Raw genomic sequence first — 25,988 nt, forward strand, 5'->3', positions numbered from 1 at the left:
GGGGCGGGCCCCAGGGTCGGACTAGGCTGCGCCGGGGAGTAAACAAGCCGCGGCGCGATCCCGGGGCGGGCCGGGGGCGTGGGGCTCTCGCCCCCGCGGGGCTCGGACACGATTCTCGGGGCTGGGGCGGGCTGGCTGGCGTCCGGAGGGCGCGGAGCGGCGAACTGGCCCCCACTCCACGGGCGTCTGGTTCTCACCGGCAGTCCCCCCTCTCCGGGAGGCCGGGCCCGTGCTTTGGGAAGTCCCTGGCTCGGGACTCGGGCCGCAGAGCGGAGCGGCGCTCCTGAAATTGCAGGCAGAGAATTCAGCCAAGGGAGATGGGACGTTTTCTCAGAAAGGGCCCCCCTGAACCACCGACCTAAAGGGCGAGGAGGGCTGAAAGAACCGGTGACTGGGCATCGGAAGCTAAGGTTTATTGAAAGTGTTTCTTGATCGCGCCCGATTCTGCTGTAGGTCTGGGACGTGACACACGGCCCCTGCCTTAAAGGAACTTGCATTCCTGCCTGGGAGAACGATGGTAAAAAGGTACACGCACGAAATCACTACCTCATTGGATCCTCACAGCTACTACATGTTATGAATATATTTTACCGGAGAAAAGTGAAGCACGACTCAGGCACGGATGTTGGGTTTCAACGCGACCAGCCTAATAACCTGTTCGCCATCCCAGCCACATTAGGAGATGGCAGCTCTGTCAGGAATTACTGTACAGTATCTGGTCACTCCACTTCTAGCAGATCATCCTTGGGAAAATAATTCCTAAAGACCAACAAGAACTACTCAAGAGAATCCTCCCAAAGACTGTGTGGTCCTTAACAGTGTGGAATGTTCTTCATCCTATTATATGTGAACTTAACCTGCTAACAAGACCTCTCTATAGGTGTCCAGATGAAATGGGTTTTTTAATATTTTCTTTACATTTTTATGTATTTTCAAATATCCTAACATACGTAGACTTTCATAAGGCCGTCCATGTACATGTCATTTAAAATGGTCTTTACAAGGATTCTATAGAAATTCATGTGCTGTGTCATGAAAACACTATAAACAACAGTTAAGACACTGTGGCCTCAATTAAGTAAAATATGTTTGTGTGGAAGGTAATGTGCAAGAATGAATAAACCCGTGGCGAGTGACCGGCAGAAATATAGTGTGAAAAGTTCCAGAATAAGCCGCCAGCAGAAGCAATAATGACTACTGAGCCTTTCCACTGGGCTGGCATGCCTCTTTTGAAAGAAAAAAATAATAATAGTAGACTCAACCCCTTTGGTTCACACTTCTGTCTCCAAGTCCAGATAAAATGCTGACACTGAGATAGAATGGACAACAGGCTTGAAATGAGTCATGTGCCTGAAAAGTTAACTAGCGAAGACCAGTTCCAGAGGCAAGATGGGGAGAACACTCGGTATATCCAGACAGGGCTCTGACCTTTGACAAGTTACTTTTCCCCTGGTCTCGGGATCCCTTGGAAAACAACCTGTAACTTATCTGGGAGGGGGGGAAACCTTTGAGTAGAAGAACAGTTGGATCACGCTTGGAAAACACAAATAGTGATTTAAACTGTGAGACCCAAAGACAAAGGATCCGGTACAGAGCAAACAAAGCTGCTCACGAGTGACTTTCTGTGAACAAGAGAGGCCCCAACACTACTTTGCCAGCTTCTTTCTTCCTTGGCTCTGCGTCACTCTTTGGCCCATCATCACAGCGTCAGTGGAGACACTTGTCACTGGGCATTCAGTTCCCCCATGGGCGATTTTTCCCTTCTGATCATTTGGTTCAAGACATTTCCATGTTTTATCTAGTATTCTTGAGTTTCAAACCCATAACTATTGTGTGTGATCCCTGGCTAATTCCTTCTTCTCTCTCAAGTCTGCAGACGTCACTTCCTCCAGCTGGTTTTCCTCAACCATCTTGACTAGATTGGGTCAAGGTTATGGGAGCATTGTGCTCCCCTGCAATAGCATCCAGTACTCACCTTCTTGTAAGACCCACTCATTCATTCAACAAGTATTTCCCGCATCCAGTGCCTGCAATGTACCAGGTACTGTCCTAGTGCTGGGACTGCAGTGGAAATAAGAAAGACCCTGACCTGCTGGAGGTTAAGTTCTAGTGTGAGGACAACAGAAAATATACAAATCCGTATTTTAATATCTGACAATAAGTGCTATGGAGAAAAACATGGCAATACAAGGAGACGGACAGAGGGACTGGGGCCAAGCTCTTTTGGATGGGGTGATAGGGGAAGGCTTCTTCAAGGAAGTAGCATTTGAACAGAGGCTTAGATGAAGCAAGGGGGTGAGCCTCAACAAAGACCTGGGAGGAAGTTCCAGGTGGAGAAGCCAGCCTGAGGGGTTGGTGGCACCTGGCATGTAGCAAGGGCTTAAACGTGTGGAACAGATGGATGAATGAAATTTATTTCTGCCCACCTATGCCCAAGACTTTGTATTTGTTATTCCTTTTATCTGAAATGTCCTCTTTCCTTTCTGCCTACCCAGTGCCTCCCTTTCCTTAAACATTTCCCCCCCAGTTCGCCCTGTCAAGCCAGGCTTGCTTGAGGCCCTGGCCTGGGTGCACTCAACTGCACACACAGGCCGAGGCACCTGTGGGCAGGAGTCTGCCTGGCTGAAGCCTCGGGAGCACATCCAGTGAGGTCCCTCTCAGGCGGGCTCTCCAGCGGTGAGCGCTCCAACTGTGAAACCACAGCCAGCCCCTGAGTATGGACTGAGAGGCTCCTGCTGCTATAAGACAATGCGGTCATACTTTTGGATCAAGCTCCTTTCTCCTTCAGCCCCCAGGGGAGAGAGGAGGGGCAATCTGCCCATCCCAGCTGCCCCCCACCCTCTGGTGCCCATTTTACTGGATCCCTAATGGTGGCAGTTGGGCACACCTGCCCTGTCTTACCTAGCAGCAGCTGGCACTCTCTAGCTCCTGTGACAACAGCCTTGATTACATATATTTGTGTAAGTTACATTTCTGCTTCCTTTTTACTGCTGAACAGAACCAGAATGCTTGTCCCTTGCCCTGTCATAAGTGACAGCCAAGCACAGCCACTTCTAGCTCTATGACCGGTCCCGAGTATCGACAGAACTCAAACAGGCCAACTGTAAACTCACCAAGATTTATACATATTTCTTTTTTTATTACCAATCAAAAATAAATTCCGTATATCGTTTAGCAAATATTATCATTGTTTTGTGACAAAAGACACAAGAGTCATAACAACAAAACTCCCCGAGAGTCAAACTCATAACAATGCCAAAATAAATCACAAAAATATACAAATTAAAATCTTATGCAAAATAAATATGAGTTATTTGCTACGGTGGCTGTAACTCGCCTACCCATCCAGAGGCCGTTTGCGAAGGTCCCCCTTCCACGGGAAGACACGCAGGGCTGGGCCAGGTCAGGGTACTGCTCAGCCCAGGAACCAGAGATCGGAATAGGAGGTGAAAAATTGCACTGGGAGGAGGAAGTCATCGGACCAGTAATATGTGGAAATAATCATGACCCTCTGCAAAAAGTGATTATAAATGGGGACGGGAAGAAGAGGGGAGGCGGGACCATCTCTTGAAAGTAACTGTGCGTGCAAAGAGGTAGCCGTGGAAGTGTGTGCACCTGCTCCTTTGGCTTCACACACACTCGGTTCAGGCCGTGAGTCTGCTCCACCTGGCACTCAGGTCCCAGGAACACAGCTCTGCGAGCCTCTGTGTGGACTCGGAAAGCAAGCTGCTCCTGGAGAAAACTAAGGGGTTTTCAGGCCCCAACGGGGGACAAAAGTCTGGTATCTTTTTTCCTTATGGCTTGAGAACCCATGGCTGTCACCACCTTGTCTGCAGACTTGTAGGAATCTGTGTCTGGAAGGACTTTAAAATGACCAGGGGCCAGTATACTTGGTGCAAGACATTTCCTGGTCCCCAAAAGAGCACTTGGGGTAACAGGACTCACAGGCTGAGGAAAGGAGTGAATAAATAACACTCAGGAAGGCCTGTGGAGTCTCCCTCGCCTGATCTTGGGCCCCCCCACCCCCAGCAACTGTTCCACCCAATCAAAGGGCCACCGTGGACCTTGGTCCTACAGCCTCCCCGACGGCGGGAAGCCTGCAGCACAGGGAAAAGGTGCTGGGGCAGGACTGCACGTGGGGCTGGGGCTCTGAGCGCCCAGGACCACGAGCTTCAGCAAAGGCCAGGACGACATCTCACACTAGGATAACACGCACGTGGGGAAGACGGGGCTGCCAGCTGTGTGCCTTTTAGGTGGATCTGTAAGTGCGTGAACAAAGCCAGGGGAGCCTCAGCCACAGAGGAAAGGGCATGAAGAACCTGCTTAGGTTGGCTTCCTACAACGTCCTCTTGTCCTCAATCCCCAAGAGGCACTGGGGTTTTGGATTAGAAACCGGGAGTCCGGAAAGAAGGGCTTGGTGGGTCGGTGACTGAAACCTGACTTTCGCTGTGGGGTGGGAAGGGGGATGGAACGAATTGCTAACGACGTAGATGCCCATGACCAAGTTCCCTCCTGGCCCCGAAAGGAGCATCGCAGACAAGTCCCCTCTAACGCAGTCGCTCCCCCAACCTGGGGAAAACCTTTGGTGAAAGTGAGGTCAGGGCCTGGGGAGCAGGGGTTAGCAATCTTAAAGGTGTGAGATCCTGCCTAACACTTGGACTCAGCCCCATTACAAGGGGAGAGTTGTCCAGAGGAGCAGATAGGAGGGATGGGGCGAGAGTCCTCAGCGGAGCCCAACTCACCAGGAGAGCCCGTCAGCAGAGTTCTAGGAGATTCCTGGGTCCAGCGATTACCAGGAGGAGGTGTGCTCCTCTCCGCAGTTGCGAGTGTCACGTCCCTGATCACAGTTCCCAGAATCCCTCGGCCTCGGCGACACCAGGCGAGCCTCAGCGCGTGTCCGGGCAATTGTTCTCAGCGCTATTTGGTTCTTTGCTTCCTGGGAAGAACTGTCTTCCTTCCCAAGAGAAAAACTTCCTCCAGCAGGCCCCTGGGATGCCATCTCTGGAGGAGGCAGAGGAGATGCAGAAAGAGTAGGCTTCCTGAGTCAGGGACATAGCCAAAAAGGTCACGGCTGGGAGCAGGTTATGGCTATTGCTTCCCGGGGTGAGAAACCCTACCCCTTTTAAAGTTTTTGTGGGAAAAAAAAAAAAAAAAATTGTTTTTAAATAAAGTTCCTTAACCCTGTCTTCCCTTCCCCATATGGTATTAAAAAGAGGTGAGATGAGCCTAGTTTAGAAGCGCTCCTGGTCGCCAGCCCATTGCCCCACAGTCCAGGGTGGGCCGCCGCCAGCTCGCGGCTGTTCAGAGGTCCCTGTCGGAGGCCAGATCCCCCTCGGGTCGGGGGCCATCTGGCTGCTCAGTCAGACAGGCTATCTGTACCCCTTCCGGCCTAACAGGCTCCCTGTCTTCGTGTGGGCCCACTGGGGAGGCCCCCGCGGGGCTGGCGGGGGACCCCGGGCCCTCCCGTCAGATGGCGCCCTCGAGGGAGGCTCTGTGCAGCAAGGAGTTGCGCTCGTTCAGGAGAGTCGTGGTCTCGTCCACCAGGGGCAGCTCGGACTTGTCGGTCAAGTTCTCGGTACAGATGGTGCACCCATCCGGGGGGAACTGGGGGCAGTTCTCCATGCGTGAGGCCAGCAGCCCATTCTGGTACTGTTGCCGGGTGATCTGCAGGGGGAAGCGGGAGGGCCTGGTTCACCGACAGCAGGGCTGGGGGGGGCCAACCCTACAGGAGACCCGGAGAAACGGGCGGCCAGGAGGGAGGCTGCGAGTCCAGGAGAGAGGGCGTGACCCAGGGGGTGGGGCGGGGGGGTGACCAAAGAGCGAGGAGCTAGAGTAGGAGGGACACGCATCCCGGGGGGCCCTCCGTGCTGGGTGTGGTGGATCAAAGAAAGCAGCTGCCGGTCAGAGGCAGAGTGATCCAGATGCCCAGGATGAGGAGGATGGTGCTGCCTGGGAAGAGGGCCACGGGGAGCGCTCACCTTAATGTACTGGAGGTCCATGAGCGCCCGGACGCTGAAGTCGGAGGTGTACTGGCCCAGGATGGAGCTGCCGAACTGGTGGCTGCTGCCCGCCAAGGGGGCTGTGCTCGACGCCGTTTCCGAGCGGTCCGGGTAGCTGAGGGAGGCCGAGCGGCTGAGGGGTGCGGGGTGGGACGGGGAGCGGTCTGTGGGGGGAGAGAGGCTGTCAGGCCGGGGGCCAGCCTGGTGCCCCTCACAGCCTCCCGTCCAACCTTGTCCACGGACACCCGGGCAGTGGTGCCCCCACCGGCAGCGGGAAGTAGTTCTCGGGCACAAACGAACGGAAGCTCTGCCTGCAGGTCTGACCTCATCAACGCCGACGAGTTAGTTTGTTTAGGACTGTGGTGCAGTAAGTATTAAAAAGTCTACCCAAACAGATGAACAAAACAGAAAACAAAAACCAGAGACACAGAAAGTTTATGGCTACAAAACCCCTCATTTCCCCAACAGCTGATCAGGCAAGGGTGACACAACGATGACCCGAGCATGGCAGAGGAGCCACTGGACAGCTTCTGTCAAGGGACATAAACTGCATAGTTTTAAATTATATGAAAAGGAAGAACCTACAGTTTGCACTCTCTCACCACCCGTCATACACCCCCCAACATGACACACTGTTCACATCTCAAAATGCTCGTAAGAGCTCAAAAGTGTGTTCTGCACGTAACCTGGTGTGTGTGGAACAGTCCTGCCCTGTGTCTGCTGAGCCCAGCCAGTCTGGCAGGGGGATGGGGGTGCAGCAGGTTCCTCTCAGAGGAACCTAGAGGCCCCAGAGCTCCAGGCTTCCCACTCTGGGGTGTCTGGGGGCTGGGTCCCAGTCCGCCTCCCATGAGGCGGAGCCTGGGGTAGCGGTGGCAGTGCCTCTTCCCGCCACTAGGGGAAGCACAGGCCTCCATTCGGTCGACTGTAACCAGGAAAGGGGAATGACTCAACCTCCAACGAGGAAGGAACCAGCTCCTTATTTTGGAAAAGGAAGGGCACACACATTATTGGACATCATTAGCTCGTATTTTTGGGAACACTCAGAAAACAATGAAATGCACCAAGAAGTTAATTGTGGAGGCATACTGGCTTGTTTTAAACAAACAGGAAGTGGACTAAGCTGATTTGCTTAGTTAACTAGTAAGTTACTAACTGCTGAGTTAGCTATTCTAACAAACAGACCAGTGAAAAGAGCAACCATTGAATCTGGGTGGCTGAACCAAGTGCGACTGAACTGAGTAATACTCTACGTTTGCGTTTCATTCATAAAACTAGGAAAATACAGTCTGGATAGTCTATGATTAGGTGATATACAACCACTAGAGGACCATGTGCATGTATCACTCATTCTAACTCAGGCAACACCTCTGATTAAGTTCTAGCAAAGAACAGAAACACTAGGGATATTGCTTAATATTTAACATTAATTATTTGGATGATAGAATGATTTTAATTAATGCTTATTAACACTCCAGGAACAGGAACTGAATTTAAACCAACATAAATTAGTCACATGGCCTATTAAAAACAGAGGTCTAGAAATATAACAAAATATGAAGTGTTTGTTTCTGAATAATGAAATTATGATGCTTCTTAATTTTCTTAAGATTTTTTTCCACCTTCCCAATTTTCTAAAGAAGCTATGTTACTTTTATGATTAAAACAAAACAAAACAAAAAAACAGGGGGTTTGACTTGGTAAGTCCATTTCTGGAAGAATATTCTAAGGACATAATCTTAAATACAGAAGAAGTTTTTCCGTAAAGAGGTTTACATCATGCTGTTATACTTAGAATATAGACCCCCATGAATATGCATAAGGGGGAAAAAAACAAATGAAGGCACGCCTGCTTGGTGAAACCCTGTGTAGCTCTAACTAGAAAGCTTATGGAAAAGTGTCTTGGTTCCCATATTAGGTAAAGACATCAGGATTCAAACCATGTATGCATCAACTCCCGGCCATCTATGAGACAGAAGCAAGAGCAGAAGAGGAGAGTGAGGCTGAGGGGTTGGCCAGTGAGGGCTGACATGGCCCATTCTGTTCTCATCAGACAGCCCTCTGCTCAAAGACCATTAATTGCTTTGTACTTCCCATCGCTGCCAAAAGTTGGCTGTGTTTGAACGGGACAAGTGACTTCTAAATCACCTTTTTACTTTTTTTTTTTTTTAAAGAGGATCAATTAAAAAAAGTGTGTGTTTGTACATTTAAGATGGAAAAAAACCCAGCTGTACAAACATAATAGGGGAAACAGTTGGCTGAAGTGACAGGTTTTTAGCACTGCTGGGGCCCCGGGACCTTCTCTAAGTTACGCACTGAGACCGGAGCTCAAAGGCACTCGTAATGCTCTTCTCCTCCGGCCTCAGCAGCCCGGGCCAGAATCCTGACATCAGGACCTCTGCCGCCGCAGTATACATGGGATAGGAATCCCTCGAACTGAGTGATTCTGGGGCCAACACAGTTCCCACCGACCCTGGGACAAGGCTCGGGAGTGTGACATATCAAAGGCCAGAAATAGCATGTTTCTGTGGCTTTTGGAATTTTCCTAAACACTTTCTGATTGGAATGTCACATTTTGGTTGTAATAGAGAAAAAACAAATAGTAACTGAGCTCTAACTAAACATTTTGTATCAATTCTCTCACTGCTGCCAACAATTCTAAGAAGAGGGCACATGTATTGTTCCCATTTCACAGGAGGAAACTAAGACTTAGAAAAGGTAAGTCAGCTCCCGGAATCATTTAGCTGCTGTCTACGGAGACCCCATTCAACCAGGGCAGTATGACTGCGGCCACACTTCTAACCACCCAGCTGCTGCCTCCCCCTGGCAGGTGGAACCAGCAGCCAAAGAGTGAAAACCAAAGCCTGTGAGGAAAGCTGGAAAGTTTTTTAGAGAAAGCTGATGGGGTGACAAGTCATCCTGCTGAGGCCCGTGAGTGGCCCTGAGCAGCTGGGCTCCCTTGGCCTGGCCGGGAGCCACCCTCCACTCCCAGCCTGTCACCTGCAGGCGTGTGTGTCTCTTCTCAAAGACCGAAGGACCTTTGGGGAAACCCTTCCAGGACCTGGGCAAAGGCACATAGTAATTGGGCCCCAGGCCAAGCAGAGCCAGCACTGGCCAGGCTGGCCCACAAGTGGGAGCAGGTGGGATGGCACAGGTGCTGGGCGGGGGCGGGGCCCCCAGTGCCTGCTGGGAGCGGTTAATGCAGCTGCAGTGTGCGGGCTCGGGCGGCAGGTGGCAGTGCAAATTCTCCAGCCATGCCATGTTACCTGAGAGCCAGGAGAGCAGGGAGTTCCGCTTGCCAGGCGGACACCTGACCAGGGTGGAAGGCACTGGAGCAAAAGAGGAAAAGGTCAGTGATGGGTGGGGTGGACGTGGAGCCGTAGGTACAGGATGGAGAAGCAGACTTGCTGGGGGCCAGGTTCCCTCGAGCAGAGAGGGAGGCACAACAGTAGAGGGGACCCGGCTCTGACGGGGAGGGTGCTCAGAGCTGACCAGAGCCCTGATCAGAGAAGGGCAGAAGCTGGTGGGGTGTGCCCAGAGCCCCCGGAAGTCGTCTCCCCTCCCTTCCAGCCACTGCAAGTGGGAACCAGGGGCCTCCACATCAAAAGACAGAGCCCAGGACCCTAACCAGGCTCTGAGGCGTGGCTGCAGAGAAGGGGTGCTTGGAGGAACGTCCCGTGACTGTGTGCCCTGCTGCACGAGATTTCCCCAAGCGGGACCGCAAGAGGTGCTCTCAGGAGGGGCAGAGAAGTCCTCCCCAGGCCTGGGGCACCTGGGCAGGGGCCACCTGTTCCAAAACCCAGCTCTGCAGCCTTGTTTCCCACTCCCCTCCCCCAGGAGCCTGCTCACGCTGGTGGAGGAGCTGAGCTGAGTCAGTATGCACGGGTGCCCAGCCCCCCGCACGGGGGTCCTCGTTGTCAAAGGACAGTAACAGGCACAGCACGGAGGCTCCCCAGGAGCTGCAGCAGCCCCCTCACCATGTGCCTGTCCCCGGCACCAAAGCAGACTTTCACCCCCCAGCCCGCAGCAACCTGGGGCCGGAGGGGTCATACAACTGGCAAGGAGCCGAGCCGGGCGAGACTGGGGCCTCGTCTGCAGGGCACCCCCTCCAGCAAGGGGAGCCTGAGCCACCCAGGACTGGAGAAGCAGAGGGCGCCGGGGTGGCCAGAGTGGCCCTTCTCAGAGGCTGTCCAGTCCTTTCTTTGCCCCCAGGTCCCTTTATTCCATCAGAACGGCCCCTTAACCAAAAGGCAGTGGCTCAGCCCCCTGAAAAGCCGAAGGCATCTGCAAACTGCGCGGCCAGAAAACAGGCCCTGGCCTGGCCTCCAAACGTGGGAGCTATGGGTCCCCTTCCCCCACCCTGACTCCCCTGGCCCAGTCTTCACAAGTGAGGCCCTGCAGCCTCCCTCCACCTGCCTCCCTCTCAACTGGCCTCCCACCGTCACGGCTAAGGAGGGCCACTGTGGCCCGCTTGCCCAGTTGGCCCACTCTGCTGTCATAGGTCCTCCCGCTCAAGGGCCACTAATGGCCTCCTGCTTCATATCGCAAGCAAATACCATCAACTTCCTGCGGCTCCCTGACTCATATCCACCCTTTTCCTCATCTCCTGGTGGGCTGGTCTCCCCACCTCAGAACACGCTCTCAGCTCCCTCCGGGCTTTCGTCAGAATCCCCTTCTCATCTCGTCTCTCCACCCTCTGAAGCCTGTCCCAAGGGGCGAGTCGTCGCTCTTCCAGGCCGCTTCCCCGAGGCCCTGGCAGCTCTGGACCTCACTGGCCTCCTCTCCCCCGAGCCACCTGGGTTATGACCCTTCTAGGCGGCCCTAGGTTCTGGGGGGCCAGTCCGAGTCTCTCCCCCTCCAGGAGTGCTGGAGGGCGGCCCAGACATGGCCCAGAGACTCACCGGAGGGGAACGAGGACAGGGCCATGGTCCCGTAGTAGGAGAAGGCGCCCGTCTCAAACTTCATGTTCTCCTTCCCGGCCTCCACCTCTACCTTCCCCTGAAAGAACGCAGGTCAGGGTTACAAACAGAGTTGAGAAGGAAAAAACACCCGGGAAGAAGAAAAAGCCTGAGGCACGAGGGAGAAGCGAGGAGTGCACAGGGCTGTGTGCCCCGTGGAGGAGCTAGTTCCAGAGCCCTGGAGAGCCGGGGGCGCAACGGTGGCCTTGCAGGAGGAGGACGGGCAACGGGGAGCAGAGGCTCAAGGGCAGGAAAGCAGGTGAGAGGGCAGCGCGGGCACGGAGGGCGGGGCGGGGCAGGCGCACCTGCAGGATGAGGATAAAGTAGTCAGCCGGCTTGTTGCGGGTGTACAGGTAATGGCGGACGTAGTACTTGTTGTGTTCATCGAACTTGAGCTCCTGAATGACATCCGGGTACTTGAGCAGCCGCAGCAGGATCTTCTCTGATATCAGAGCGGGGCTGAACTGGGGAACCTCTGGAGGAGGAGAGAGGAGGATTTCACATGAGGCCAGGCTGGGCCGGGCAGTGCCTGGAAGATGGTCACTGCTGTGCTGGACGGCTCCTCACTGCCTGGCCCTGCCTCCCCGGAGGACGTGACCTTGGCTCCGGCCTCAGTACACGCAAGTCTGTCACCGGTTGGGCCTGAACAGTGGCTCCTGCACTAATAGAACATGACCTCAGGCAAACTCCTTCACCCGTGCCTCAGTTTTCTCATCTGTAAAATGGGGATTTAAAACTTCATGGGGTCGCTGTTTGGTGAAATGGGATAACCGATGTAGGACACTTAGACACACGCTCGCCACATGCGAAGTGCCTAATAAACGTGACTATCACTACTGTCAGTATCCACATCATCAACAGCCCGGCAGGAAAAGCACAGGAGAGGGAAGGATCACAGCTTTAGCAAGTGAGGGCTGGGAAGGAAGTCAGACCGAGGGGAGAGGACAGAGCAGGCGGGCGTTTTCCTAATCAATCACCCGGGTCTCCAAGGGAGCTTTGAGTCAGGGGTGAGAAGAGAGAAAAGTCACTGACCTAGAAGTCAGGTCCCGAGGGGCCCAGCAGATGCAGGCGGAGGGGAGGCAGAGAGACGAGAAGGGAGCTGGATCCAGACGCTCAGAGAGGATGAGCAGGCAGGGCTGTGGGCTGTACCCAGGGGGAGGGGGCATATGGAAGGGCCTCCTTCTCCCTCCTCAACGGGGAGCCCGGTGCCCACCTCAGGTCCTCCCAGCACATAACAGCCCAAACAAACCCAGACGGTTCCTGGAAGTTTGTAGCAGCAACCCATTAACGGGGAAAACAAACCGCAGGGATCGTCGGTGGGGATGGAAGGAAAACACCTCGCCCCCTTCCAGAGGCAGCGGCGCGTGCCCCAGGCCCTTCATCTGCTGTAGCCCTTGTCCCCTGGGGAGGAGTAACCAGAGGCCCAGTACGTCTCCCTCCGGGGCTGTATCCCACCGACACCCGAAGGCCCCCCTCTTGCTCTTACCCGTGGACAGGAAGCGGTGAGCAGCCAGAAGCAGCTGAGGTGAAATTTTCACCTTGAGTTCATTGTCAGCATCCTTGAAGGCTGAGAAGTCACGTTTGTTCTTCTCAGATACCCGTTTCCGGCTTCGGTTGTCAGCTGCAAGAGAGGGAATGTGCAACTGAGAACAGCATCCCCCAAGGACTGGGGAACAGACTGGTACCCACCCGCCGGCTCCCAGCTCCGCGGGCCCTTCTTCCACCAGAAGCAGAAGCAGCAGTGTCCGGGCTGAGACACAAACGCTGGGAGGAAGGAAGGCGGCTCCTGTGGATGCTCCGAGCAGCCCTGGCTGGCGCCCAGCCTCCCGTCCCCACAGCGGCCTTCCCCCCTGGGGACAGCAGGTGCCAGTCTGAGCAGAGCAGGGCAGGGAAGGGTGGGAAGGGGACTCACTGTACATATCAGACTCGTCCAGGATCTCGGACTTGATGATCTCCTCGATGACGTCCTCCAGGGTGACCAGGCCCAGCACCTCGTAGAAGGGGTCACCTTCGCCCTCGTTGTTCACCTTCTGCACGATGGCCAGGTGGGACTTCCCTGCGGGGACAATATAATGAGTCAAACAAGAGCAGAGGGACCAGTCATGAGACTCCTCGACCAAAAGTTAACGCATTTGGGGTCATGAGTCACTGGGGTGGGGTCATGAACGGCCTTTTTTCCCCTTTCTGCATTTCCTGAAGCTCCTACTGCAAACAGACATTGCTTTTATGGAAAGGAAAACCAAAAGTATTTTTCAATGTAAAGGCATTTAATTAAGGACCATTTGTTTAAATAGAATGAAAATGGCAAGGCCCTGCCTGGTGCCGCGCCTCAGGGGCTCCTGGGACCCCTGGGAAGGGGAGAGACCCACCCTGACAACTCGTGGACAGAGGCAGCATTGGTCAGAGCCCTGCGTGCACCAGCTGGACATGGGGCTCCCCAGGGGGCCCACGCCGCCCCCCCGTGGGCCTCAGAGGCCACTCACGTTCCTTCACCTGGTGCTCCCTGGCAAAACTTGCCTGCGTGTACCCAGGGGCCGTGATCCTGCCCAAGGCAAGGGCTCTCAGTTCCCAAAGCCATTAACAAATTAGCCCAGGCTATACTTAGGCCAGGCAGGTACTATAATTAGAGGAGGGTCACCCTTAGAAGCAAGAAAGAAAGTTAGGAGGCAGAGGGTGGGGAGGAAGGACCCTCCACAGAAGCTCTGTGGGGTGGCAGGGCTTCCCAGTCCCTCCTTTGGGGTCCCGCACTGATCTCGTGCCCCTCGCCCCAGCGCGTGACAATGACACGGTGACAGCCAAGAAGGGCCCGGCCCCCACTCTGGGTTGAACGGGACTGTGTGACCCACACACGAGGACACGGGTCTAGAGCAGCCTAAGGGGAGAAGGCCCGGAGAGCTGTGAAGGTCAAGTCAGGGTCTCCTGCTCAGCTTCCCCCGCATGACCCAGTCTCAGCCCTGACTCTAGCGCACGGTCCGCAGAGGATGTTCTCCAGGTCTCTAAGGCCTCAGGGAATCCCAGCCCCAGGATGCATCTTCATAACTCCTAGGGGCCTCTGAGGGAGAACAGAGACATGCCAGTTCTCGGGACCAGCATTTCTAAAAATAAAGTGAAAAATCGCAGAGTACACCACATGGGGGGAAGTACTGTTTTTCGTTTGTGTGGTTGGTTTTTTTGTGCGTGAAACTTTTCCACAATGTGCCGGTCACTGTGGTATCCTTATTTCCAGTCGTGGTCAAAAAACTTTCAGCACTTTGTCAGGCAGAGCCATGGACTCGATTAAAACTTTCCAGTGTCTTCCAGAGCTGAGCCGGCAAGACCCAGAGCTCGGCCAAGGTCCTCAGCAGGCAGCAGCCAGTCAGGGCCAGAACCCTGGTGTCCGGCCCCCCGGCCTCTTCACCTGCCACTGCTGCCCATCCCGGAGCGCTCTCTGGAGACAGAAACGATGCTCTGAGGGGCCTGGGGCAGCCAGTTAAGCTGTGTCATCAGGCGGGAACCAGACTTAGAGCAAGGTAGCTTTTGCTGCTGCCAGACAGCACACCCTAATGAGCCTGGGAGTGCCCAGTGCTGGGGAGACACGCAGGCCCCCACAGGCACTCTGGTGGGTGGGCAGGTAAACGGGCACTCATTTCAGGAGGCCAAGTTGGAGGCATGTCTCAGAATTCGGGGTCCCTAAGCTTGGACTTGGAAATTCCACAGGTAGGAACTTACTCTACGGATATAATTTTCAAAATGTAGAAAGACAGAAAAAGCAAAGGGGTTCATCAGAACATTCTTTTTAACAACCTCAAACCTCGAGAGCAATGGAGCAGGAGTCCTTAACAGGAGCCACTGCTGTTCTGGGGAGAATGCGGCACAGCCGGATGAACCACATTGTGGAAGGAAGCCCTGGAGAGGCTATAACGGGACAGAATGCGTGCTGCCATCTGCCGGCGAGGGGCGGTGAGGTGTAAACTACCCTGTTAGCGTCTGGAGGAGACAACCATGGCCACCTTCGGGGATATTTGGAGTTTGAGGGAAGGGCCTTGTTATCCCTTACTTTATACCCTTCTATATTGTTCTAGGCATGTTTTACTTCTACAGTTTTTTTTTTTAATTGAGAAAAAATGAAGGGGGAAAAACAAAATTAAAGGGAACAAAGGGAAACTGGTGAGAGGGGGTGAGCAAGGACCCTCCCTGCCTAACCTGCCGCAGACTGAGCCCCGGAGAACAGGGTGGGTGTGGCTCAGTCCCCAGGTCCTTGCTCACAGCCCAGAAGTCAGAGCCCCTGCGGAGAAGACACAGCTCCAGTAATCTGAGAAAACCTCCCCCTCCCCACTGAACCCTCTAATTAACCCACAGACTCAGAACAAGTCCTGACCCACAAAACAGTCACGGGTCACACTGGGCCTCACAGGGAAAGGTGGGTGGCTTCTCTGAAGGACCGTAATGCCCCTCCTGTGGATGAAACGAGCAGATTCCTTGAGCCCCTCTCAGCCCTCCTCGCTCCTCTCTGGGGCACCTTGGTTTGTGGAATCCACTGGTGGGTGTGGGTGCCCTCTAGTGGCAGCACCTTGCAGACAGGTACCCCGTAGGTAAGGCAACCCGGGGCACCGCCCACGGCCAGCCCTGCTCTGCAGGCTAAGAGCTTGGAACACTGCACTGACTGTGGCTGGCCAGTTGGGCCCCATGCAAAGGTGCTGGGCTGGGGGCCAGTCAGTCATCCTCTGCTGGCCCGGGCACAGGACCTGGGCCGTGTCTGCCTTCTTCTAATTTATCTGCCCAGAGGAGCCATTCTTGGGTCGTAGCAGAACCATCTCCCCACCTGGTCAGAGAACCTCTCTTGCCAAGGTCACCAATGACCTCCAACGGTGGGGTCTCATTCTCAGATGACCTGCCCAGGCCACAGTCTCTGACAAGAGGCCAACTCTCTCCCTCCCCCTGGAAATCCTCCCTCTCCTCGGCTTCCAGGACACGGCTCTCCTGGTGTTCCTCTGACCTCAGGGCTGCTTCTTCTCCTTGAGAAGAGAGGGTCCCAGGGCTCAGTCCTTGCACCTGGTCCCTTGCCTCTGGACTTTAAATACAAACTACACGTCAAGGCGTCTCAAATAACTATGAGCAGCCCAGCCCTCTCCTGTGCCCTCCAGACTCACATATCTAGCTGCTCGCTGAGAGCTAGCTCCACGTGGACGTCTAACATCTTGAACTTAACTCGGCCAAAACCTAGCTCCTGCCCTTCCCCCAGACCTCCCCAATCTCCATCCATCCAGTGGATAGGGCCCTGAAGGAATAAACTTTGCCACCTCTATTTCTTTTTTGTTTTGGCCACGCTGTGCGGCATGCGGGATCTTAGTTCCCCAACCAGGGTTCGAACCCGAGCCCCCTGCAGTGGAAGCGCGGAGTCCTAACCACTGGATCGCCAGGGAAGTCCCTGATTCCTCTGTTTCTCTACCCTTCTACATCCAGCCCACTCAGCGGATCCCATCAGCTCTGCCTGCAATGGACACCCAGAATCCAACCTCTTCTGGGAGCCTCCACTGCTACTGCCGCGTGCTGAGCCACGTGCACCTCCTCTCACCCAGAGGGTGAGAACCCAAGTCTTCATCCTGGACCCGAGTCTACTCTCAACACAGCAGCAAGGGGGACCCTCTTACAGGAGAAGTTATAACGCCACCTCATGCTGTGCCCCACACCCTCCAGGGGCTCTGTCTCACTCCAGGTAGACTGCATACTCCTCGCAGCGGCCTGGGGCCCAAAGCCCTCCTGCTGCCCTGCTCCCTCACACTTGTGCCGCTCGGCCTCCTGGCTCTTCCTCAAACTCCTAAGGCTGCTCCCTCAGCCTGGCCTGTTCTTGCCCACATACCTGCCCAACTCAGCCTGCTTCGGGTCTTCCTTCACTGCTCAAATGTCACCTTGGCCTACCCAGAGGGCCTCACTGAGTACTGCAACCCTTCCTCCAGCCCCGCAACCCTGGTCTTTAGTTTATCACCTACAATAAACAATAGAGGGCTTCCCTGGTGGCGGAGTGGTTAAGAATCCGGCTGCTGATGCAGGGGACACAGGTTCGAGCCCTGGTCCGGGAAAATCCCACATGCCGCGGAGCAGCTAAGCCCGTGCACCACAACTACTGAGCCTGCGCTGTAGAGCCCGCGAGCCACAACTACTGAAGCCCGCGCGCCTAGAGCCTGTGCTCCGCAACAAGAGAAGCCACCGCAATGAGAAGCCCACGCACCGCAGTGAAGAGTAGCCCCCGCTCACCACAACTAGAGAAAGCCCGCATGCAGCAACGAAGACCCAACGCAGCCAAAAATAAATAAATTTAAAAAAAAAAAAGAACATTCTTGTTCATTGTGTTTATCGTTTTATGGCCCATCTTCTCCCACAAGATTGAGAGCTCCATCATATCAGAGGCTGTCGTCTGTGTTCCCGAAACTCAAAACAGCAAGCAGCACACAGTAGGTGTTCAAAGAATATTTGTGGAATGGATAATACAGTTCATGTGGATGTGCCTTAGGAAAAGAAACATAACCAGTGGGGGAAGGGGGAGAGGGACGGAGACTAGGCAAAGAATTATTCTGAATTTTAGTAATCAAGAAGTTTCTGTACGGACTTCCCTGGTGGCGCAGTGGTTAAAACTCCATGCTCCCAAAGCAGGGGGCCCAGGTTTGATCCCTGGTCAGGGAACTAGATCCCACATGCATGCCGCAACTAAGAGTCTGCATGCCACAACTAAGGAGCCCATGTGCCGCAACTAAGGAGCCGGCAAGCCGCAACTAAGACCCGGTGCAACCAAATAAATAAATAAATATTAAAAAAAAAAAAAAAAGCAACAGGGGGTGATGACTTAAAAAAAAAAAAAGCAGCTTCTGAACAGTAATTCAGAAATTACTATTAACTGATTTACCATTTAGAATAAGAGGATCAACTTAGGACTTACATTTATGATTCTCATTGTATGGAATTTAAATCTAATACAGAATTTCATTTTAATGAGTTACCTCATTTGATTATTAGTATCCATTCAACTGGATAATTGGATTTTGGGGGGAGAAGTGGGGTGAGAAATGAAACATGAAAACTGACGTAATACATCTACTCCAAAAGCTGAGAATCCCACATTTTCCAAGGCAGTCCTTATTCAAAGAAAAAAAGGCTGAGAAAATGTAGCAAAATGATTATATTTGGCTGACCCATATGAAATTGCTGATATTTGACTATTTTTGACCAAAAAAAAAAAAAAAAAAGACAATTTCAATTCATATGGTTTAACCTAACAGTATGGGGGGTTCAGTATGGTTTCTGTTTTCTTTTTTATACTTTCCTAAATAGAAATTCTAAAATTTCCATAATCGATGGTAGAATTAGAAAGAAACACATAAGAAAGAAAGAAACTCTTAAAAATACTCTCACACTGCTTTGCTAGGGCTTGGGGCTTCCTCAGCCTTCTAAATTCAAGCACTGCTAGGAAGGGGCAACCTGGCTGTGGGGAAGGGAAGGAGGCACCTTGAAATTGCTGTCCTGAGGTCACCTCTGGGCCACATCTGGCTGCAAGCTTGCCCTCTCCGCCCTTGTCAGCCTTTGTCCAGGTCAGAAAGCTGCACGAGGCCTCTAGAAACCCCCGCCGGATCGGCAGATGCAGACAGCAAGCCTGGGCCTCTTTCACTGCCCTCTCCCACCTGGAAGAGGGGGCAAGCAGAGGGAGGACCTGCCTGAGTCCCTCAACAACCCTCCCCCGCCTCTTTACCCTTCCACCGGCCCGTTAGCACTCACTGCCCCCGCGCCACCCCGCCCCAGTTCTTCCTTTCCCAGCACTTGGAAGGCTGCGGGCTGTGCCATCGGCTGCCTGGCATCCAGCTCCCTACGGACCAGGACCAGGATGCAGCTAGCCTGGCCTGCACCGTGATTCACTTCTCTCCACGGGCCCCCCATCCCTCGCCCGGTGCACAGCAGATGCTCCAAACTCTGCTAGAAACATACAGGGAGGTCTCCAGGGGCCCTGGAAAGCCCAGCCCTCCACCGCCCACAAGGCCCATTTTAGCAAACAGCTGTGGCCTCCTCCGCCCACCCCCCCACCCCCCCCCACCCCCCCCCACCCCCGGTAAAAAACCTTTATAGTCTCTCAAAGATCATAAGAAAAAAACATTACTAGGTGCTGGGTTTCAAAGTCCACAAGGGCTCGGAGAGGCCCTACTCGCCAGCTCCAGTTGCCTTTTCTCACGGGGAAGATCCAGGGGCCCCAGATCAGACGTGGGATTTACCGCCACCCAAGACGGTGTCCTCGGCATCTCTCGCTGGCCTCCCGGCAGGTCCCACCTCCTGCCATCCCAGGTTCCAAGACTGGCCCTGAGCTCTCAGGCACCGCCCCCCCCATGGGGAGAGGAGCTGGCCAGGCAGCCAGCTGCCAAGTGCAGACCCATGGCCCAAGACATAGCCTTGGGCCATGGGTCTGCACTTGCAGACAACAGACACCCTGATTTCCTGGGAATCCCCCTCCTCCGCCTCCCTCCACCCGGCCAGGGCAGGATTAGGCTGATGATTAATCGCGCTGACCTCAGCCAGCAGGAGGAGCCGCGGCCCATCCCAGAAAGAAGCCAGCGGCCAGGGTGACAGAGGAACCAGAGGGGCACAGCACAGCCCTCCCAACTCAGCTCCAAGGGGGTGGGAGAGTTACATGCAAAAAGAATACTGCAGAGCATCCAGAGCAGAGGGGGGCCGGCCGGACTGGGGAGGGCCGGGTGGAAGTTGTTTAATCAATAAGCAATTTAAAAGAACAGTGAGAAAAAATTTTTTAATTTTTTTAATTAAAAAAAAAACCACTGAGGAGGTCCTTAATTTTAATATAAATTAAAATATAAGACTTTGGTGACTAAAAGAGTGCAGTACTGGAGAGAACAATGACATTTTTCCGTCATGACCTGGCAGTATGCGTCAAGATGTAAAATGTATGACCTTGGACTCCGTTTCTTTCACTTCTAAGAAAGACCTTAACACAAAGGAAGTGCCCAGGCCATGTGCAAGGTGTGCCCAGGAGGGTCCACCCAGTGTGGTTTATGACACAGTATTGCAGCCACTAAAAAGGCTGATGTAGATATAGATTTATTTTAAAAGACGGTGGTTCACTGTTTGTGTAAAGCAGAAAGTTACAAAACAGGACAGTAAGAGCGATACTGGTTTCCTTTGCTTTTGCTTGATGCATTTTAAAGTCAATATGTATTACTTTTTAATTTTTACACTTATAATCAGAAAAGAGAAGAAGGATGTCTCATTTTGAGGGAGAGAAGCAATACAGTTCATTGCTGACTCACTAGAAGAAAACGCAACAAAAACATTTGGGGTGGTAGGATGAGGGTGACTTTGACTTTTATTTCTTAATCATTTTCCACTTTTCTAAAAGTTTCTACAGTAAATATATTACTTTTATTTTTATTTTAATTAAAAATACAAGGTACACTTTTCTGCACCTCGCGTGTTGCCCTCAGAGAGGTCACTGGAGCGCAGAGCTGCTCCCCACCCCGCGGCCCGAGAGCTCTGATTGTGGGCACCAGGATGGATCCGGATCTGACCCTCTCCCTTCTGCTGATGGACACATTATTGTTGCCAGGTTTTTTTCTACTGCAAATAATGCTGTAAAGATAATCCCTGTACGTCCACTATTTTCGACCCACGTGAGATACATTTATAGTTGTGGAGTCACAGGTCAAAGGGCAAATTTGATAGAAAACTCCCAATTGCCCTCCCCAGCGTGGGTCCCGGTTTACACTCTCACCCACAGAAATTATATTGGGCGGTTCTTGACTCACGCCTCCTTGTCCAGATGAGGCTCAATATACAGCAGGTGCCCGGCAGGCAAGCTAGCCAATGAATATCAACAATGAAAATACCGCATTACAGCGGGTTATGTTTTTGTTTGGTTTTGATAAATTTATTTATTTTATTTTTATTTATTTTTGGCTGCATTGGGTCCTTGCTGCTGTGCGCCGGCCCTCTCCAGTTGCGGCGAGCGGGGGCTACTCCTCGCTGCGGTGCGCGGGCCTCTCATTGCGGTGGCCTCTCCCGTTGCGGAGCACAGGCTCTAGGCGCGCGGGCTCAGTAGTTGTGGCTCGCGGGCTCAGTAGTTGTGGCTCGTGGGCCCTAGAGCGCAGGCTCAGTAGTTGTGGCGCACGGGCTTAGCTGCTCCATGGCATGTGGGATCTTCCCGGACCAGGGCTCGAACCCGTGTTCCCTGCGTTGGCAGGCGGATTCTTAACCACTGCGCCACCAGGGAAGCCCCAACGGGTTATGTTTTTAAAAGGAAAGAAATGAAAATGTAAGGCAAGACAAAAGGTAAAACAGAGTAAAGCAGGAAAAAAAAAAAAAAGACAGTGATAGGAGGACCGCTGCATGGAAAGAAATGGAAATGGAGACACTGGGGCCCACTTGACAAAATAGACAGGGGTCTGCAGGTAAAAGGGGTTCTAGAGACTGACCAGGAGATCGACCATCCGAGCCACCCCGAGCAAGACAACAACGCAGCACGGCCCATCCGGGACCTTTCAGAACAGGGTCTCCCAAGGGAGTACTCATCCCTTACACAGTTTCTGTTTATTTTTAATCCAAGATAAATAAGCAACTTTAGCTTTTGTTTCTACACAGACTGACCACGGGTGGGCCTGGACCAGGCCTGCAAGCCAGCCGGTCACCAGTCACCGCAGGTGACCACGGGGCTCCGGATGTCCTGCGCACACACACTCACTCATACTCCAGCAGACTGGGAGCAAGTGCAGACAGGGATTTACACACGATGTGGAGTACGCGGGACCAAAGCAAAGCTCGCAAAATGGATAGCTGCTTAACAAGACCCGGGCAAGGAAATCCCAGAATGAAGAGCACAGATGCCAACAAAGGCCAGAGCTGCCCCTCTCACCACCCGCCGCCTCAACCAGCAGCGGGGGAAAATCAGTAAGGATGGAGTCAGCGCTGAGTGATTGGCCAAAATGATTCAAAACAAAGAAAACTATGTGAAACACAGACGTCCAGCCACTGTCAGTAATGATGAATCCCAGCACAAGGGCATTTTGTGCCTTGAGAAAGTATATAAAGTATGTGCTAGAGATAATAGGAAGTGATAACTATTAGCAAGACATTTTAAAATAACGGTTATTCCATTTTTACTTCTTTAAAATTGTTTTTCTTTGTTTCATAATATATGTATTAGAAAAACAGTACATGTATATAATTTTTGAATGAACGGAGATACAAATTTAAAAAAATTTTTTTCCTAATAGGGTCCACAATCAAAAAAGTTTAAAGGGCTCTGTTTAGAACAGCCTTGGAAAGGTGACCACACCTTCGCTGTCCCTTTGCACCGTAGACGCTTGGGTGTCCCCCCTCAGGGTCCACTTCCCCCCAGGCACTGAGCAGGCAGGGCGAGCACTTCTGGGGGAGGAGGGCAGGGTGCTGTCCCGCCCCTCCCCTCCCCCCATCAGAGCATCTCCTACGACCAACCCCACTCTTCACAGGAGGAAACCCCAGCTCAGAAAGGTCCTGCCCAGAATAGCACTGTGAGGAGGTGAGCAAGCTGGGATTCAGAAATGGGACTTCTCCAAATAGCCTTCTTTTAACCCAAGCGCCCCAGGGGTCAAGCTGTTGATAAATGGATGTCGGGGAACCCTAAGACTGTTCTCTAATTCTCAGGACAGGTCTTCATGGCTTTGATTTTTCAGTTAACTAGTAGTCTCTAATTTTTAACCTTTTATGATGGAAAATAAAAGCATATACAAAAGTAGAGGAAATAATATCATTACACCCTTCACCTACCTTAAACAATTAACAACTCTTCTGGCCAGTCCTGTTTCCTCTTTCGCCCCACCCGCTCCACTAGTTTATTATGAAGGAAATCCCAGATCTTATCTGTAAACATCTGTAACTTTTACCCAAGCACTTTGGTGAGTATCTCTAAAAGTTAAGGACCCTTTAAAAAAACAAAACCACAATAGTATCATCACACACATCACACAAACATATAATTCCTTAAGACCATCAACAGTCAGCGCTCTAACTTCCCCAGTTTTCTTGTAATTTTTTTTTACATCTAACTAATTTTTACATGGTTTTTTTTCTGATTGTGGTAACAAAAGTAGAAAGAAGGAAATTAAGATCACTTTTAATCCTACCTTCCAAAGATAAGTACTGGTAACTGCTTGTTTGCTTTGGTCTTTTAAAATTAACATATATAGATAAAATATTATAATATATATTTTCTCCACAAATTGGATCATAATGTAAATAGTTTTGTATTCCGTTTTTTAAATACTTTGCATTCTTTGTATTTGCCCATGTCATAGAAATATTTGTAAAAATTGAATGGCCTGATAATATTTCATTGCACACATGTGTACATAATCTCAAGCCCCACTGGGCTCTTAAACTGTGTCCTTCCCCTTTTTTTGCCAATATGGAAATCCTCGTAATAAATATATTTGGATCTATCTCCATGTCCTTAAGATAGATTTCTAGAAGGGGAATACCTGGGTCAAAGGAGAGGGTTTTTTTTTTTTAAGTTTTTTAAGTTTCTTAAGTTATCTCAGGAGTGAGTTCAGACCAAGTGCTGGTGTCTTGGTCCTCAGTGATGTGGAAACGTCTCCTGGAGGACACAGCCAGGGATGGTGCAGAGGGTGGGGAGGAACACAGAGAACTAGAGCTACATTACACAGTGGAAAGAAATAAAGTGGAGAGAAGATGCTGGCCCGGCTGACATGCCTGTAAGGGGAGGAAGGCACCACCAGCCTCCTTTTGACTTTGGACCCTTCCAGCAAACTGCTTCTCTCTCTTTCCACCAGTCCTCTGGTCTCAGGAGCCCCCCTGGCCTTTCCCCGTGGAATCCCAGCTCCTGGCCATCTGGCCTCCCGCCCCAGCCCCCTGCCCCCGAGGAGAAGCCCCTTCCTCACCACTCCCCGCAGGACCGCTCACAGACTCAGCACACTTACTGCCTTTAGAGGCACCTGCTCTTTTGGATCTGTTTGTGCAACCAGCTAATAATCTACAGGCAAATCAACCTAAAAACTGGACCACTGTTAATGAGCCCATATGTTGCATGTTATTCATGAAGAGATAATAGGAAATTCTCTTAAATGTTAACATCAAGATAACATTAATTCTGGGACTAGTTTTCTCCTGAACTAACCTAGTAATCCTATCCCCCGTCACAAAAAAAAAGGTTTTTTGTTTTGTTTCCATTGGTGAAGCCCAGTTGGTTCCTGGTAATCATACACGTTTCCAAATAATTCGTAAACTATTAAAATCATTCTAGACCTTGATATCAAAATCTGAAGGAGAAAAAAAAAAAAAAACCCTAAAGAAGGAGAAAAACTGCAGCAACATTTCCCGTGATTTAAGAGGCTTATACTGGTTGTCTGAAGGAGAAGCAGGAAACGGGGAGAGGGAGAGGGTGAGATAATTACTTGCTATGTTCAAATTTGCTCGCCTAAACTGAAATATTAGTTAAAAGAAGGAAAAAGACTCAATTATTAAGCAATTATTTTTCCTGCCACAACAAACAAACAAAAACCTAACGGGGACACCTTGTAATAATATCTTCCTCAATTGCTTCTTTAATGGCAGAACAAATACTTACAGGCCAATCTCTCTTATGAACGTAGATGCCGAAATTCTAAACAAAGATATTGGCAAATCAAATCCAATGACGCGTAAAAAGAATACATCACGACTAAGTCAGGTTTATTCCAGTTATACAACAAATGTTTAAGGATTAACGTTCAAAAATCAATCAGTATAATTCAGAAAAAGGGAGATTAATCATTCAATCATCTCAGCAGATATTTAAATAAGAATGCCCACTGTCACCAGGTCAACATGATCCTGTATGTCCTAGGCAGTGAAATAAGGCAAGAACAAGATATAAAATATATAAAGTTTAGCAGTAAATAAATAAAATTGCCATTATTCATAGGCAACATAATTATACGTGTAAAAAAGCCAAAAGAATCTAAAATAAACTATTTGAATTAAATAGTCAGTTTGGCAAGGTCAATGAATTCAGAGTCACTCTACAAAAATTAACTACATTTCTCTATACTTGTGAAGTATAATAAAGCATATATCTGGTCTCTGACCCTAGTTCCTGGCACGGAGCTTCAAAAACCCTTGGATTTCCTGAGTGACAGGAGTGTCTTTGTGATGTTAATAAGATGACTCTAGGGAATTCCCTGGTGGTCCAGTGGTTAGGACTCCGTGCCCTCACTGCTGAGGGCCCGGATTCGCTCCCTGGTCGGAGAACTAAGATCCCACAAGTTTCGGGGAGCAGCCAAAAAATAATAATGATAATTTTGATGACTCTAGGTGGGACCCTAGAGAGAGACTGGAGATGGTCACCAGTTAAACTAAAGAGGGCACAAAAGGCCCTACCTCCAGGGAAGGCCAATGACTTAATCAAGCATGCTAAGGAAGTCCTGATGATAAAAACTCTGGATCCCAAAGCTCAGTGGGGCGTCCAGGTTGGTGAACACACCGATGTACCAGGAGGGTGACACACTCTGGCTCCAGAGGGAGAGGGCATGGAAGCTCCCTGTCTCTCAGACAGACCCCATCCTAGGTACATTCTTTAAAATAAAACTAATCGTAAGTGTAGCACTTTCCTGAGTTCTGTGAGCCGTTCTAGCGAATTATCGAACCTGAGGGGGAGTCATGAAAACCCCTGAGTGTATAGCCAGTTGGTCAGATGTACACAAGTGGGGGGGGTCACCACTTGAGGCTGGCATCTGGGGTGAGAGCCGTCTCTGGAGGACTGAGCCCTTACACCCACGGGGACTGATGCTAACGCCAGGTGGTTGGCACCAGAACTGAACTGCAATACACCCTGGTTGGAACAATCTGCAACAAACAAATGAAAAATAAAATTTTAAAGACACTGCTTAAAATCACCAAATACCTAGCAATAAATCAAGAAAAGAAGTGTAAGACTTCTACACAGAAAATGACTATATTATTGAAAGAAATTAAGAGAGCATGAACTAATGGAGGGGTAAGCATGTTTGTAGATTGGAAGATTCATTACTATAAA

General features: G+C 51.4%; 1 protein-coding gene across 2 annotated transcripts in view; it reads right to left on the reverse strand.

Annotated features, from left to right (window-relative positions):
* Window positions 1-42: 42 nt before the first annotated feature.
* The window catches only part of CNNM4 (cyclin and CBS domain divalent metal cation transport mediator 4), a 38,668-nt gene continuing 12,722 nt past the window's right edge, over window positions 43-25,988 (reverse strand). Inside the window, exons 2-8 of one of the 2 annotated variants that reach the window (XM_036873587.1) lie at window positions 12,867-13,010; window positions 12,441-12,575; window positions 11,260-11,429; window positions 10,898-10,994; window positions 9,263-9,325; window positions 5,979-6,163; window positions 43-5,664 (exon numbers count right to left, since the gene is read on the reverse strand). In XM_036873587.1, coding sequence (XP_036729482.1) covers window positions 5,467-5,664; window positions 5,979-6,163; window positions 9,263-9,325; window positions 10,898-10,994; window positions 11,260-11,429; window positions 12,441-12,575; window positions 12,867-13,010 — 992 coding nt within the window. In that variant the 3' untranslated portion in view covers window positions 43-5,466. The remainder of the gene's footprint in view (window positions 5,665-5,978; window positions 6,164-9,262; window positions 9,326-10,897; window positions 10,995-11,259; window positions 11,430-12,440; window positions 12,576-12,866; window positions 13,011-25,988) is intronic. The other variant, XM_036873588.1, reaches the window with a different exon arrangement.

This window comes from Balaenoptera musculus, chromosome 13, assembly GCF_009873245.2.
Source record: "Balaenoptera musculus isolate JJ_BM4_2016_0621 chromosome 13, mBalMus1.pri.v3, whole genome shotgun sequence".
Taxonomy (NCBI): Eukaryota; Metazoa; Chordata; class Mammalia; order Artiodactyla; family Balaenopteridae; genus Balaenoptera; species Balaenoptera musculus.